The sequence below is a fragment of the Geospiza fortis genome, unplaced genomic scaffold, assembly GCF_000277835.1.
Source record: "Geospiza fortis unplaced genomic scaffold, GeoFor_1.0 scaffold112, whole genome shotgun sequence".
Classification (NCBI taxonomy): Eukaryota; Metazoa; Chordata; class Aves; order Passeriformes; family Thraupidae; genus Geospiza; species Geospiza fortis.
In genome coordinates, this window is record NW_005054298.1 from 18,942,508 (window position 1) to 18,959,493 (window position 16,986).

Genomic DNA, 16,986 nt, shown 5'->3' on the forward strand with positions numbered 1-16,986 from the left:
CACTGCTTCCACCCCAGGTTTCCCATAGCAGAGCCTTGTATGTCTTGCTCCATGAAGCAATTTATTCACAGTGCTGTAACACAGGAACAGCTCAAGCTGGTGCCTCTGAGGAGGGACCCCCAATAAAGAACCTCCTGGGCTTTTATCACCTCGCCATCCAAGCATTCACAAGTCTCTCTCGTCTTCCTGTGTGCTGTGCTCCTTCTCTGTCTCCCAGTGTGCATTCACCTGGCTGGTGCCACTTGTGCTGTTTGCTATGAAGATGGCTGGCAGTCCATGGCCTCGTGTCTCTCTGGGCTCCCACACAGAGCTCAGTCTGCAGACAAACTGCAGCTTGCAAACCAGGGTACCTGCACTAGATGTATTGCTCAACATCCAAAAGCCTTAGAAATCCTTGGAATGTAGAGAAAAGAGTAGATAAAGAAAGACTACTGTAAGATCCAGAAATGACCCTTTAAAAGTTGAACAAAAGAAACTACCCAGGATAAACAGGTATTGAGATGGAGTGGAGAAAATTCTCGATACTGTGGACATAACCAGAAGAAAATCAGACTTGAGGTCAAATACCACAGCAAATACCATATGGAACAAGTATGGAAAGTGATACAAACTGCAAAAAATACTTGGCATTTTGAAGTGCAGATGATTCTATGTTTTTAGTAAGAATATGGAAATGCCAGCTTATTACGTGCATCATGAACTAAAGAAGAAGACAGAAACTAAGACTGGCTTAGAGGAAATCTTCAGAGGAACAACAGATAGCATTGCTTCTATGAACCAGAAGATTAATACCAATCAACTTGAAAGGAAATTGAATGTTTAATTTATTTTAAGTAAGGCATAATTCCTAAAGTAATAAGTTTTCTTGATATGCCACAAGCAGTAGAAAGTAAAATGGATAAAGCTCAAGTCTCGTGGTGGTGAACTAATTCCTGCTAGAGGCCTGTGAAGTTAATGTACAAATGAAGAACAATTATATAACACGGTGTTAAAAACAAGTCAAACCTTGGGCTTCATCAAGTGGATTCATTCACAGCAAAGGCCAATGACTGAATCAACTGAAGACATCTGAGGACATAAATGGATAGAAGTGCTCTCTGCTTTGTGCAGAACAGTGCTAATGGGGTTGTATTTCCTGGCCTTATGAAAGTATCATTGCCTTTGAGCAGAAGTTATAAAGGAGTTTGGTGAGCTAAGTGTTACAGAAATCACAGGCTTCTGAGTGTGTTCACTGGTCAGTGTACTTTAAGAAACCTCTATTTATTGCTCTTTTTCTCCAGGCTTCAAAAAGGGAGTGCTTTCCCCTGATTGTCAGGAAAAAGTTCTAGGAGAGGTGGCTGATGTGATATGTTTCTACTTGGTTCCTGAGCACCAAGGCTGGGTGGATGCCTTTAAGTACATCAGTGCCTTAATTTTTCCACCCATCTTAGGAGATGCAGCCATCAGATTCTCATTTGGATTGTGTCCAGAATTTGAGAGTTCCTTTCCAAGTCTTTCTTCTTGGCTATATTTTTTTTTTTTAATTTAAGCAAATGAGACAGTCGTGTGAAAATACTACTAGTAAATAGATGTTGAGGCCAGCTTTTGATCTGTATTTAGCATGATTAATTTACATGGTAGTACCTGTGAAAAATGGCTTGTCACCAGCTGGCATTCTCCAAATAAGTGAATCCTGCTGCTTGGAAATTGGCCTCTAAGTTCTTGGAGACTTGTGGTTGTATGAAGGGAAACATAAAACACAGAAGAACGTGGGATCATACAAGATTCCTAGTGCTACTGCTATTTTGTGGCAGAACACAGTGTTTACAGTGACAAAAAGCAGTTGTAAGCAGTGTTTCACTAAAGACAAGTGCCCAGTCAGCCAGAGCTGATCACACCAATGGCAGAACAACTCCAGCAAGGAGCGTGCTGACACCAAGGGCAGTGTCCTGTTCCTGGAAGAGGTACTGAGCTGGATGCTTTGCCTGGGGAGCTGTCAGGCGGAAAGGGAACTCAGCAAGTCCAGATGGCTGTGCCTCACAGCTTGACACAGCAGAAGCACAGACTTACGTCAGTCTGAACCAGATTCCTCAGGAGAGAACAGGAATATTTCCATGCAGTAATTAACAATCTCTAGCTATCTTCTGTAACAGATTAACTACTACCATTTGAAACTTCCTGTCTTGTTAATCATTGATGGTCATTTCACATGTGTGTGTACAAAGAAAGATGTGGAGACCCATATCTTAAAGATGCCCTTGTCTGAGCCATTTGGAGCCAGGAATTGTAGCTCTGTAGAGCCAATCAATAGGAATTAGGAGATCAAGTGAAGCAGACCAACAACTGATCAATGATGTAGAGGGAAGGGAAGTACAACGGGGCTATGTTATGTGACCTCATCACCAGGAGGAATGAGATACATATAATAACTATAATTTCTCTTTCTATTTTAAGGTAAAACGGGAATTAGCAGGTGTCCTCATTTTTGAGTCACATCCCAAAGCAGGAACAGTCTGTAAGTAAATGAAATCCTGTCAGATCTCTTTCTCACCTGTGCTATGAATATTTAAATTCCTAATGTTTAAATGACAAGAGCAAAGCTTGGATGCATTCTTCAAACTTGATTGTCACTTCATGTTTAAAACCTAGGGTAATAAGTATTAGCTTAGTCTGTTTCCAAATGTGGGGACAATACCAAAATTAATTCTGTATCCTTGGCTGAGTGTATGTATCACTTACAATTTGGGTGTGTTTTTACATAGAATTTTTGGTTTGACCAATCTCTATTTAAAATGTATTTTAATATAATCCTGTATTTAAAAAAATCTTCCTGCACAAAATAAAGGATTTTAAATGGTAGATTACTCAGACATGTTAATACTGAGACATTTTAGCAAATGAATATTAAATTCACACTCACTAGAGAACTGGGTTAGAACATGGTGCTACTAGCGGGATCCAACCTGTGTGCTAATAGTAATTGATAACCTGACATATCGATAAAGTAGTTGTTGGAGCTGTCATAGAAAAGAAAAGCAACTTTCACATCGGTGTAATAACATAACATAACTATGTGGGTATGAATTGTTTTTCTAAATTCTAAAGGCAGTTGCTTTTAAAATCATAGTATGCCCTTTTATACGGTAGACATTTATATGACTGTAGAGTTACCTTGAATTTTATTGGGTGAAGAATCTGGCCCATTTATATGTTGAATAACTATATTCTAACCATAAAATCTTTTCTCTCTTGTAGTATTTAATCAGGGAGAAGAAGGTACTTCTTGGTACATTATCCTAAAGGGATCAGTAAACGTAGTCATTTATGGCAAGGTATTTTTTTCAGAAGCTATTTTGTATGATTGTTATTATTGAAATTGTAAGAGTAAGCTTTGAAGGAATACAGTTTAATTTAGAGTGAAATTGCTTTGTTTGACAAAACAAATAGATTGTAATTTTATTAAGAAATGATCCAGTGGTTTCACTGATTATACTTCTAGTAGATTGCTCTATAATTTTGGGATATATTACTCTGTTTCTGACTATAATCCATCAGAGTTACATCAGTATCTTTAGGACAAAGTAATTTGCTGGAATTTGGTGGATTGCCAGACTTCTCTCTCATGGGGGTTTTGCCCCATCCCTTTACCACCATGTTGTCGTGCATTTGGATGACTAACTGTTCTCATGCATGTCTGACAAAAGTACTGCTTTGTGACTGGTCGTTCTCAGGTTGGTTGAAGCTCTTCCAAATTTATGCCAGCTATTCATTTTAGTTAAGCCATAGACCAAAAAGTATCTTTATTAAATTTCCTGTTTATGAGAGAGATTTTTCAAAGCAAAAAAGATATTGGTACACAGGAATCCCTTGAGTCTTAAACCCTACTCCTCATTGATTTCTCATTCAGTGACTGAGAATCCTCCATTTGAAAACAAAGCATTTCACCAAAATCTAGCACATGGGCCCTAGTGATAAGTCTGTTCCTAAGTAACACATATTTAGCCGTGTTTTTTACATCACTGGGTGGGCCAGATCCTCTGTTACTGTGAATTGGAGGGAACAGAGTGCTGCTGATGTGCAACAGCTGGAGATGTGTTGTTCTATGTTAATTCTGCAAACTTGATTTTATTTTTTAGGGCCCCTATAAATGAATAACAAAATAGTCGACAACTTTGTCTTCAGCAGGCTGAGAAGAGTCCTTCAAGCTGAATGCAGTTTCAGAGAACAAGCTGATTCTTTTCTGTTCTTGCCTCTCTTTAGTAATAGTAATAACCAGCTATCAAGTATTGTTTCCTAGTCATTATTTTGGCTGTTGATTTCCTGCCAAATAGATTTATTTTGGTGTTTGATTGTGAAGTCCAGTGTTTGTACAAGGACTTTCAATAGAATCCGGAGTAATGATGGGTTTCTGCATGTAAATGTTTTGCTCTGTGCAGGGTGTGGTATGTACTCTACACGAAGGAGATGATTTTGGCAAGTTAGCACTTGTGAATGATGCTCCCAGAGCAGCATCCATTGTTCTGCGGGAAGACAACTGCCACTTCTTGAGAGTAGATAAGGAGGACTTCAACAGGATCCTTAGGGTAAGAGTGGGAAGGGCAGCCCTCAGTGTGAGATCAGAACTTGCAAATTCTTCTAGAGGCTGTCATTTCTATGAATATATTCATATTAATAACCTTATTTGTAGTATGCCTAATCGTGGAACCGAGATGAGACAGTCTAAAAGGTCACATAAAGAATATGTTCATCACCTTTCCTCTCTCAGCTCCCAGCTCAGACATGAAAATACGACCAAATGGAATCTTTTGTGTCTCACATTTTATAATCTAGCATTTGCCCTGCTCAGCTTTTCCTCATGCTGCTCAGGATTTCTTAGTGATATTCTGTCCAAATATTGAAAAAAACAACATCACCCCTTCTCCCACATTGGTCAGTGTCAGGTACATTAAATTCAAGAGTTTCAAGCCTGAATCAAGTGGCAAATGGCCTAAGTTATAGATGTCTTTATCAGAGAATTCTAGAAAGATATTCTCAGACTAATTTGACAGTTATTCATTTTGGGGTAAATGTGTTCCAAAGTCCAACTGCAGTTCTGTAATTCAGGCTATTTTGTGGTCATTCATAGTAGAGGAAGTCAAAACTAGCATCGTCCTGTATTTGAACCTGTATATGCCCAGTATTGCAGCAACAAAACGGGTCCAGAAAGGGTACTCCACTAGAAAAATTACTTGTGGTTACTGTAAAAAAGGGAATGAGGATCCCTTTGGGACTAAAGCTGGGTTAGCTATGGAGACTTGCAACTTATTGAGCTTTGGTCTATAATTCAAAGAAGATCCAAGTCCATGGTCGTACTAATTTTTACCTGTGTTTTTTGAATGCGCATTCTACTTTTTTCTTTTTCTACTCTGAGTTGGTAGTAGAAAATGAACAGTTTACTGAGCTAAGACTTCCTATTCTCAAATGCTATTTTCTTTTTTATTATTTTATTTTAGAGAAAAGTCAGATTGTAGAAAATAGTGTTTGCCTATAAGTAGGGATGGAGATTACATTATATATGGCAAGTTATGGAGAGACTGTTTTCCAGCAAACTTTTTTTTTAATTTGACATCTCCATAAAATGGAGATTTTAAATATAGTTCTTGCTCTAGTCTCTCCCACAATTCTCTGTTTCTCGCCTCAGTGCCAGTGCTTCCTTCTTGATTCTGCCTGTGAGAAAAACAGAATAAAGACAGATAAATGCAGAGGGAAAGAACCAACACAAGTATTTTGTGTTTGAAAGTCATGCAGTTAGAGTAACTAATCAGGCAAATCAAGTGCAGTCACATTTATTAAAAATAACTTGTCTTGCAGGATGTGGAAGCAAATACAGTAAGACTCAAAGAACATGACCAAGATGTCTTGGTGTTGGAGAAGATCCCAGCAGGAAACAGAATTTCTAATCAAGGAAATTCACAGCCGCAGCACAAGTATGTTTTCATTCAGTAGTGCAAATGTCAGACAATTATTAACCTTTTCAAATGGTGCTATTATCCAAACAATAGCATATTCCCTTTCGGTGGAAGGCTGCAGTGTATATAAAGGTTTTCTTTTTTTAGTCATCAGCACATGCCCCATACTCAATAATATATCCATTTCTAGCAGCACACCAGGTCTATGTCTTTGCGCAATAATTCCCTGAAGATCTCAGTGTAAATACTTCCCTCAAGAAACAGCTTCCAAATAGACTAAGCATGGAGATTGATGAAACCCTATTAATCTGAGTTACTATGTAAAAGATGGGAGGAAAATACATTGTTTTATTGTTAAGTACAGGTATCTTTATTTTGTATTTTGAGCTCTAGATGCTAAGAAGAGTTTGCTATGCACAATTTATATACAGTACAAAGATCTCATGCAATGAAAGTTGCAGAGCTTATCTTATAGAACAGTTTAGCACTGTAATAACGATATTAACTATATTTTCCTTTCTTACTGAAAGGGAAAAAGTACAATTCTGTTTGGATACTACTGTGATAAGAGTAGAGTGAGGCTATTATCATTCTGAACCTTGCTAAAACCCCTAAAGGCTTTGTAAATGTGTTATTTGCAAATGGATACACAATTTTCTTCAGAAGCATTCAAACAATTTCAACAAGTTTTGAATCCTTTACCCTGAACCTCACTTTCTCTCAAAAAAGAGCCAATTTATTGTGCAATACTTTGGGTACAGTTTTTATCTCATCTGGGATTTCTTATACTTATTTTAACTTCATGACTGAATGCAAAGATTTATAAAGATCTGTGAAGGTTGCATAAGCCATTCCTTGCATTTTATATGCACATTTCACATTTTTCAGAAACTTCTATTTTATTTTTCATTTGATCTATGAAAACAACTATAAAAACAATCTATGCTACCAGGTAACCATGTACCCTTACAGAAGTCTTTCTTTGCCCAGATGAGGGGAACTTGACCATAGCCAGTGGACTTGCATCAGCAACTGCAATGCACAGCAACTTGGTTCTACGTTTAAATCCATTTTCTTGTGTCTGACACATTTTTCATGCTTCCAAAAGTGAAAGTTCCATTTGAACATTTTGAAACACTGCCTTCCTTGCAAACTCTTTGCACCAGTGTTACTTGTATTATTTAGCATTTTCTTTTTCGAAATTTGATAAAAATAGCCAGAGATATTTATGGTAAATGGTTAAGTTAGGCCTTACATACCAGGAATATTTTCAGGTAAAGCTCAGAATTTCATTTCTGTAAATATTTTACTCCTTTGGTCAGGTTTTGGATACTATAAATGTGCCAGCAAGGGAGCTTTTGCTGATAACTATGACCAATAGACATAAGTTACACAGAAGAGGAAATTACCCTGAAGGTTCGCTGTCTTCTTTTCACCAGTTGGATTACTTTGTTTACACTGTGTTGGCAGTGTCTTTACGTTTAAAGTCTTCAAAGTGAGTTCACTGGGTCTGAGGACAATGTTTCTTTCCTTAGGAAATAGAGTAAGTGGCTACATTTATGTTTGAGAGACAAAACCAAAATTACCAAAGTTTCTTGATTTCCAGAATGCGTTACTGGAATGTATTAGTTGAGTGTTCAGTACTTCTGAAAATGACTGCCCAAAAGAGGAGCTTATCAGGCACCTCTTCTCAGGAGAGAACTAATTTTCTCATCTTGGCCTTGGGAGAATCTTCATTTTGGGAGCAGATCCTTTTGGTTACAGTTTGGATTCCACTGCCTTCTCTACAGAGGAGACAGAGCTCCTACCCAGCTCCCTGAGCTGTGTTTTCCCTCAGTGCCAGTTTCGCTTGGGAGGACTGGCTCTGAAGTTATCACTGCCAAGATCTAACTCTTTATGGGTGATCACACTCATGCAGACTGAATTCAGCAGCCCTGCAAGTCACTTCACTCTTCATTTTCACTTTCATATTCAGAGTACAGCAACCTGTGATTCCTCTGCTTCACTCACTTAGATACTTGGTTAGTATCTCTGTGAGAATGTGCACTGGCTTAACAAGTGTTTGTGTTCTTGGGACATCAATACAGTTCTTCCAAAGAGGTTGGCAGGTAAAAGAACTGTGACGGTCAGTGCTCAAAGTGAGGAGCAGCTCCCAGGAGCTCAGCTCCACCACTTATTTCTCAGCAGGAGCAGAGTATCTTCACTTCTCAGGGTTTTTTTCTTTCTTTTTTTTTTCTTTTATTTTTTTTTAAGTTTCATACTTTATCAGTTGAATTCCAAAAAAAAAAAAAAAAAAAAAGAAAGGAAAAAAAGAGAAAAGATTGAAAGAATGAAGGGAAATATAAAGAAATCTGATCCATGAGAAAAGAGAAAAAAAAAGATGACAGGACAAGTTTTCCAATACCATATGATATTCTGTGGGTACTTAAAATCTTGCCAGTGTTTTTGCATAAAGCAGAAAAACCTGGCTGTTGCACTAGTTCTCTCACCTCACTAAACTAATTCCAGGAAATGGTACAATTCTCAGCTTGTCAACTTGAAACACTTCAGCTGTGCAAGGCATTGCACAAATTTGAGGATACAGTGTGCTATTTCATTATCTGCCTCCACCTTCCCAGACCAACCTGGGGATGCTGAAGGAAATTGTTTCCTTGCTCTGACACCGATACACACTAGTTCTCATTTCAGGCTCATAGTGAGTCTGAAATAGTTAAGACCATAGTTAAGACCTTTTTATGACTGCAAGTTGCTGTTGTTACTAAGATATTTATTCTCAGTGGAGGAGCATTTTTGCTTGTACTTCTCTGAGTTTGGACCATTGCAGCTCTGCTGACTGTGGTGTGATTGTGGTGGTGTTATACTGAAGTACTTGTGTGGGGAGGGGGCTGTCTCTCATCCCTGGGCAGGGTGGAGAATGTTACTGTTAAGGTTTATGGGGGGAAGCCAGCAAAGATTGTGAGGGGTTTTGCCCTAAGCACACAGAGATCTGGTCAGAGCAGGTGTTTGGCACACAGCAGCACAGCAGTCCTGATCTTCTTGCTGGTACACAATTATTTCTTGATAAGCTCTTTTGGCTATGAGATGCTAACTGCTCCTTTCCCTCCCTCAGGTATATTGTGATGTCAGGAACCCCAGAGAAAATTTTAGAGCACTTTCTAGAAACTATGCGCCTTGAAGCAACTTTAAATGAAGCAACAGGTACCTGCATGGCAGAATCTGTTTTACTATTACCCTATAGGATGAGTTTGCTGTGGGCACATTGCTTTGAAAAGCCCCTGTAGTGGTGGTTTTTCCCAGAAGAACTATCTGCTGCTCTGAAACAACCCCAAGAGAATTAAGGAAATCCAGAATTAAAAATAGCAATCCACTTTTCTAAACCTGCTCTATTGTGTTTGTACTTTAAGGTCATAATAGAACAGCAAAATCTTCCAAGGTGCCAGACCAGCACTTATGACTTTAATTAGGCACAGCCATAAGGCTGGACAGAGCACTCCATTAGTAATGGTACCCCTTGTTCTGGAGGTCACTGTGAAATAGCTTGATACCTCCAGACATTACATTGTGCTAGTATAAATATTCTCAAATCTTCACATCACATTTAAAATATTACAATTTAAATTTTGTGTTTGTGATATTTTCCCATATGCAGGGAAAAAAGAATTGTTACTCAGAGGAGAACCTGGCACAGCATGGGCAGAGTCCCAAGAATGCAGATTGCTGCATCTGCGCTTAGTGGGCTGCTTTTCATTAGTGTAAAGAGAACAGAGAATTTGCATCTAGGCATATAGTTATTTGCAGACTTACATTTTAATAAGTACTTTAATTTTTGAAGAATCAGACACAAAAAATCCTCATAATTCTCATAAAGTAATGCATAGACACATATTAAACTACCTAGCATTGCTTTTGCAAGTTCTTTTTGCACTATAAATGTCTGCTAAGTATATATTCAAAAGTGTTCTTAAATCCAGTTGCTCTGTTATTGACCTCATAGTATTGGAGAAACTTGTATAGTGGTCCATAAATGGTGGAATTAGTGAAAAATTACAGAAATCCTTTTAAAGTGTATGTTTTCACTACTTTAAAGACAGAAATAAAAGGGATCCTTTTCATAGATAACTGTCTACTAGAATTTCAAGCACAGTATTCTTCTTCAGGCTTGCAGCCATATAATCACAAGTTTGCCATCCACAGTATGCACGCATTATATATTTTTCAAAACAAATTATTTTTAAAATATTTTAAAACTTTTTGTCAAAACATCTAGTGACAAGATTGTACCTATATCCCAATACAATATAATGTGTCAGAATTCATAAAGTTAGTTTTAGGATATAGGATCACAGAATGCTGGAAAACTGAATTTTTTGTTTATGCATTCCTTCAATTTAAGAGTATTTAAAAACCAATTTGCTCTGGGTATTACACTGAAAAAGTGCTGCCCTTCCAGAGGTGAGTTTTGTCAACTGAGAGATACTTTCATATAGGAAGTGGAAGTAATGATATAGTATTATATTGCACAGTTGTCTTCATATTTCTTCTGCCGTTCCTTACAATGTTTGTAAATGTTTCTGTTATCTCAGAAGTTGCACTGTAGAAATAATACCCTGGGGTATTGTGTTCACTGTTTCTCAGTGATTCCATATAAGCCTGCCAAACTCATTCTGGCCTCTGCAGCCAGGCTTTATAAATCCTTCTTGTTGTAACAAATACAAAGATAAGGCAAACTGGGATTTACACCACCACTACCACAGGTCATTTTAGCAGAAAAAATGGCGTGCTGGGTTTTGCCAGGGAAAATGTCAGTCGTATTGTTCATATACATTTTATTGTAAATGTAGCAGCTATGATACCTTTGAATCAAAATAAACCCAGAAATTTTACTGTCCATTTACCTCTTTTAGGCATTCTACTCAGTGCTAGGAAATCAGCAAAGAATGAAATTATTTGCCTTTTCCTGTGTGGGATATGCTAAGTGCGCTGCCTGGTATTGTAACTCCTAAAGCCAAATGTTACAGCTCTTTTTAGGTACCCAGGTGTGAAAGGCCAAATTCTTCCTTGCATGGAACTCCACACTTGTAGAGAAGTATATCCAAATATTTCACTTCAGCACAGATGTGGGGCTTTTTGCTGTGCCAGATTTCCCTTTGACCCAGGGCAAATACCTGTTAACAATAAAATTAATGCAATAAAATTCATGCAGACAAAACTAAAAGGTTAATATTTTAGCTCATATTTGTTCCTTACCCTTTTTTGTATCTAATGCCTACAAAGAAAGTGCAAAAAAGACCACTTTATCATATGCAGAGGGCTAATAAGATTGTTCAGGTGAAAGAAGTCTCATCCTTGACAATCTCCTAGCTGTTTGCAGAGGTTTAATTGACTATTTTCTTTCTCTTTTTTTCACAGATTCTGTTTTAAATGATTTTATTATGATGCACTGTGTTTTTATGCCAAATAGTCAGCTCTGCCCAGCCTTGATGGCACAATATCCTTTTTTAAGAGAAACGTTGCTTTAGCCATTACACCTATCAGTGACAAAAGTGAAGCTTTCCTCTCTCAAGAAGTACATCATGTCCAATGGAGGCTGTGCCTTGTGAGTAGATTATCAGTGACTAGCAGCTGTCCATAGCCCAACAACTCTGAAATGGATAGTTATGACCCATGATGAGATACAGTACAGACCATGAAAACTCTCTATTTCCTGTGCTGATTACTGTTCCGAGGGAAATAAATTTACTGTCCCTCCACCAAACAAGTGAAATTACATAAAACTTTGGGTTACTCTTCCTGTATCTTTCCTGTCTTTTTTGGGTTTTGCTGAACTACAGCATCTACATTTTAACTGGGATAGTTATGGCTTAGTGATTTCAGTGGTCCACTGTACAGATTGCAAACTGTGAACTGCCTCTAGCAAGAGGCTGCCTGAACTTGTAGACCAGTAGGTAAGTAGTTCCTAGGCACTGTCATAATTGTTATGAAAAAGTAGTAATAATCTGTAATAATAGTCTATAGCATATGCAAACAAACTGTAAGAAACTTCAATTGGATGTGAATACTAGGAGCTGAAATCTTAATAGTGGAGAGCATTGAGAGCTGGGGATGATTCTCATCCTCTGTGCATGTTTCACTGGAGTCTGTGAAATGTCCATCTGTCAATTACTGGCAGATTGTTTAGTTTGAGGAGCTATTGGACATAGAGAGTTTTCCTTGTGCACAGTGACTTGAAGCTATCAAGTGACTGGGAACATTAAATAAACATATAATGTTTTCTGTTTTATAGAATTTTGACAGGGGTATAATAACTTCAGCTCCCTATTTATTTGTTTTGAATTGCAATGGTGTGAAAGTGCTTTCCTTCAAGCTCAGTGGGGCGAGTGACATCTGGGAAAGCTCACCTCCTAAAACCACAAAATAGAGCATTGTGTTCTTGTCTGGCAAGCTTGAGAATCCATTTGTGTTACTCCTAGCGAGAAGAGTAATTGTTTTGAAAACCTTTGGACCCATGAAACTGGTCTGTAGAAGATTGTTCGCACACCTGAAACAAACACATTTCCAAAATCACATTGTTTTGGATATCAAAAGTATTATGAAACGCTGTTGCTGACAGCATTGAGAGGGGAAGAAAGGGCAGCACTTTTAATGTTTGGGGTTTTTTGTCCTGATTCACTTAGCTTATATTATTTAGTCAGTCCATTTGAGATTCAGGCTTCTCTATCCTCAGTTATAATTAAATACCTCTATCCAACAACGGGGAAAATCAGACCCATAATCAAAATGTACCTCATTCTTTACAGGGGAGAAGCTTTTCTGGTAATCAAAGTTAAGGATAATCACACTTAAGGATAAATACTCACTTGTGATGAAATCTGTTCTGGAGAGGATGCTAAGACCATGGTCTTCAGTGGGTCATGGCAAGCATCATGTTAATTCTTTTCAGAGAGGGGCTGGAAGTAACTGGTATCCTACTGCTTTAGTGTTAGCTTTCCTGGAGCTGAATTATTATTTATTTGGTTCATTCTGAATATGGAATGCTAACTGTGCTTTGTTGATTGTACCATTGAAATTTATTGTTAGAGTTGAAAGGTTCCTAACAAAGCTCATCTTTTTTGAGCAAAATCATGCTACAAAAGTGTTCGCCAGTGCTGTGAGACTAAGGAGAGATTAGTTATGCTCAATGAGGAAATTAAAACAGAAAAAGAAGAAAAGTTGATTCAGTTGGCAACTTTTTACTTCAACTCCCAATTTTGAATCAAAACAAGTCTATTTTCTTACACCCACTTAGGATACTATTTTAGCTGGTAACATGCAAGTATGAGTAGAGCTAGACCACTGAAGTGCTTTCAAGCATAGTACAGAGTATAAATTATTTGGGTTTTCACTTCTTTTACAGCAGTCATTTGTAAGTTATTTTAATTCTGAAAGAAATTGACAGATGCACCATTTTTTCCAAGTAACATTATTGCTTGCTGTGGATTCCATGCTTATTCTGTGCTATCCTTTGGCACACCAAGTCTTTTTCAGTCATTAAAGAATAGATCCTGCAATATGAAAAATAATCACTTCTGTTTATAGGGAAGCAAAGCATACTCCCCTGTCCTGGATCAGGATATAAGTCCTGTATGTTGGACCAGGGCCCCTTTTTCCCTCTTCTTCACAGAATAAAAATGGACAAACTCTCGGAGCTACAGCTTGTCAGAGGGAGGCAGGACAAGGCCTGAAAGAAAACCTGAAATTGAGCAGCAACTCCAAAAGTGACCTTGGGTTAGTGCCAGCGTGTAAGCATGTGTGCAGGGGTGCACCTTTAAAGGACCATTGTCTAAATACTTGCAAATAATAAACTCCTCTTTTTGTCTCTGTAGATGATAGTTCTTCAGCACGTTTCTCCTTTACCATCGTGCCATCAAAAAAGTTTGCATTCTGTTGTAGCAATGATCCTGCACAGCTCCTGCTATAGCTGGGTTTTCCTATACAGGGAAGAACAGCCTTCAGAATTGCTTCAATTTCTTAGCATATGCTAGGGAAAATTAGAAATATATGTATATATTGAGCTTTAACCATATTGGTGTTGATAAATATTTTGCAATTATCTGACACTTGTTGCAAGTAGACATCACAGTTTATTTGTGATTGCAGTCTGTAGTGAAGCTGCATCCTGAAGATTGCATAAAAATGTGAGAACCCTTCTTTGAATTTCCCTGTGATAATGTTCATAAAAGAGAAATCAATGTAAATGAGCAGTAAAAATACAGAAAAATTACCAGTGCCTGTGGTGAGTCAGTTAATAAGAAAGTAAAAATACATTAAATAATTATAGTGTTTGAAAGGAAAATATGGCATGAGAAAAATGACTCGGTAGAATATTAAACTTGCTCCCCAAGATATTGGAGCACATAACTTAGAATGAATTATTTACTTCTTATGACCTTCTGCCTTTCTGCCTTAATTGTACTGTCATGTTTAGTTCTCTGTTAATTTTAAACCTTTCCAAATGAAATTAAAATGCAGATTTCTGAAAGTTTGTCAGTCAAATGAGCACCCCAGGGGCTTTGGGCCGCAGGATCATTTCAAAGCATGATTTAATAGATACTTTTCCCCATTGCATTTTATTAATAGTATTGTTACAGATTTTTTTTCTAAATTAGAAACTTAGAATAAATACCTTATATAATTTGTATTCCTCATTAATATTTTTATTTTCTAATTAGTATTTTAAAATATTTTGGTACAGCAACTGAAAGTGCATCTTGAAAGCATGCAAGGATGCTGGACACAGCTGTGAGGGAGAGTGTCAGCATTTTAATGTTACATGATACTATGTAATTGGGAATAGTATTACTCATGGCAGTCCAGAATCAGAATTCTGGTAACTGGGAAGCAAAGTTGAAGATGTAACTGGACTCATTCGGTCCTTACGTTCCACTCAGCTCTCAGTTTATTTGAACAGTTGAAATATATATTGTTAACCTTTTTCCAGCAAGAATTAGACACACAAATTGTCAAATCCTGTTTCTTCTGGAGATACTTCATTTTCACATAGGTTAAAGGCTCAAATTATCTCAATTTATTACCCATTGTGCCTTTACTTTTTTTCTTGTTTTTTTTTCCTTTCAATAAATGTTACTTTTGGCCTTTTAGCTATTTGTTTAGTTTTGTAATGTTGACACTTTGTCTTTAAAAAGGTCATTGAAGTGCTTCCCATTTTTTCTTCTTGTTCATCACAAAATAACTTTCACAAAGTATTGTGTTCGAAATGCACTTTATTTGACATAGTGGAAATGTCTGACTTCCTCATGACAATGAGGCTACTACAAAATATATTATTTTGCCCTGTGTTTCTATAGTCAGTTTAGGCTGTAAATGTCAAAGTCCCCCTCCCTTAATGGGACTGAGGTTCATTTTGAGTTACAATAACTTATAAAAACAAAAGGAATAGCACTGGTGGTTCATTCTGGTAGTCTTCCTAACAAATGGAAAATTGGAATTGTTAATGAACACAAAGTGACATTTTTCTTTTTCTTCAACTGTTTCCAAAGAGGAACAAGGAGAAATATCCTTCTTCAGTCTCCATAGTTAATCCTCTTTGTTGTTCCAAGTGTCATTTATCTTCTGTTCTCCTAGAGCAATCATCTCCGTGGTGAAACTGTGATCCTTCCTGTGCTCTTCAGAAAATTCACTTTCATTTTACTTTTTACTATGAATGTGAAAAATTTGCAAATTGTTATGCTGGTGAATGTCAGAATTTAGAAGTGTGTATTGGAAAGTTATGTTTGAGCACCCTGAAAGTGGTTTGTTGGAAGTCAGTTGCTCGTGAATTCATACTGGGTTTGATATTTTCAATCACTGAATGTTTTCCTTGACACTGGGGCACCTATCATGCCCAGCCTTCTCAGGGTACAGAGCAGGAGAAGATGGATTATGCCCTCAACAATAAACGGCGAGTCATTCGACTGGTTCTGCAGTGGGCTGCTTTATATGGAGATTTACTGCAAGAAGATGAAGCAGCAATGGCCTTTTTGGAGGTATAAAGGAATCATTGTATCACTGAAGTGGAAGAGATAATTTCAAAGTGCAAAGTTTATTTCAGTTTATGATGTTTTGTCAGGTTTGGCTGCAGACAGTAAAGGCACCACAACAGTGTTTGAACCATTGCCAGCCTCTGGAACTCTGAAAATAGTGTTGCAGATCCCTTTCAAAGCATTGTATGGGTAGTTTGTGTTATAGCAGTAGCTGAATTTGCTTTTTCTAGTATTTTCTTCTGAATGGTTCAGGGACCCTACAGACTGAACTGGAGGGCTGTTTATGCCTGCCTGAGGTGTGCCAGGAAGGAGCTGGAGGGCTGCCAGTCTACAGAACCAAAAGTCCTCTTCATTTGAGTGAAAGCTGTACTGCAGCTGTTGGAACTTAAGATCTTTGTCTTCAGAACCCTTGTAAATTCTTTGTGTTGCTGCCATATCCTTCGATTTCTAAGATAAGAATGCACTGCCAATGTCATGTTAAATGATTGGGATTGCCATTCTTATTATATATGGTGTTTATGGAACAGAATCCCATATGTTACTGGCTGAATGAAAGTTCTTGTCCTAAAGAGCTTAAAACTGAATCTAAGGTTTAGCAGAGGGGAACAGAGAGGGGCTTTAAGAGTGGCAGATACCCCACAAACCCAGATGGGGAAGCTTTTCAAGCTTTGGAGATGACATAGACTTCCATTAGTTCAGAAGTTAAAGAACAATCACTAGTTGCAAGCACAGAGATCCTTCTTGAGGACAGTTTTATGTAGCTATAACAGGAAGAGGTTCGAGGAGGGTTTAAAAGTGGGTAATACTGTAATGGATTAGAATAGCTGAGAGTCAGTGACTCAGGAGCAAATCAAGCACTAAAGACTACAACAGCAATGAATAAAAAACCCCTATCATGCTAGATTATTTGTGGATATTTTAGTCTTTATCCTTGACAGTGTGAAAATGCAGGTTTTCCACAAGCAGCCAGTGGTTACAGAGTGAGCTAAAGAGCCTCATCAGGTTTCCCTTCTGTGTGTGTAACTCTTCCTTTAAATCAG

General features: G+C 37.7%; 1 protein-coding gene across 4 annotated transcripts in view; it reads left to right on the forward strand.

Annotated features, from left to right (window-relative positions):
• Positions 1 to 16,986, forward strand: part of RAPGEF4 (Rap guanine nucleotide exchange factor 4) — a 142,161-nt gene that overhangs the window by 95,195 nt on the left and 29,980 nt on the right. For all 4 annotated transcript variants that reach the window (XM_005415866.3, XM_031057467.1, XM_031057472.1 and 1 more), the window contains 7 exons: positions 2,434 to 2,494; positions 3,235 to 3,311; positions 4,416 to 4,562; positions 5,830 to 5,945; positions 9,037 to 9,125; positions 11,337 to 11,415; positions 15,799 to 15,949. In XM_005415866.3, coding sequence (XP_005415923.2) covers positions 2,434 to 2,494; positions 3,235 to 3,311; positions 4,416 to 4,562; positions 5,830 to 5,945; positions 9,037 to 9,125; positions 11,337 to 11,415; positions 15,799 to 15,949 — 720 coding nt within the window. The remainder of the gene's footprint in view (positions 1 to 2,433; positions 2,495 to 3,234; positions 3,312 to 4,415; positions 4,563 to 5,829; positions 5,946 to 9,036; positions 9,126 to 11,336; positions 11,416 to 15,798; positions 15,950 to 16,986) is intronic.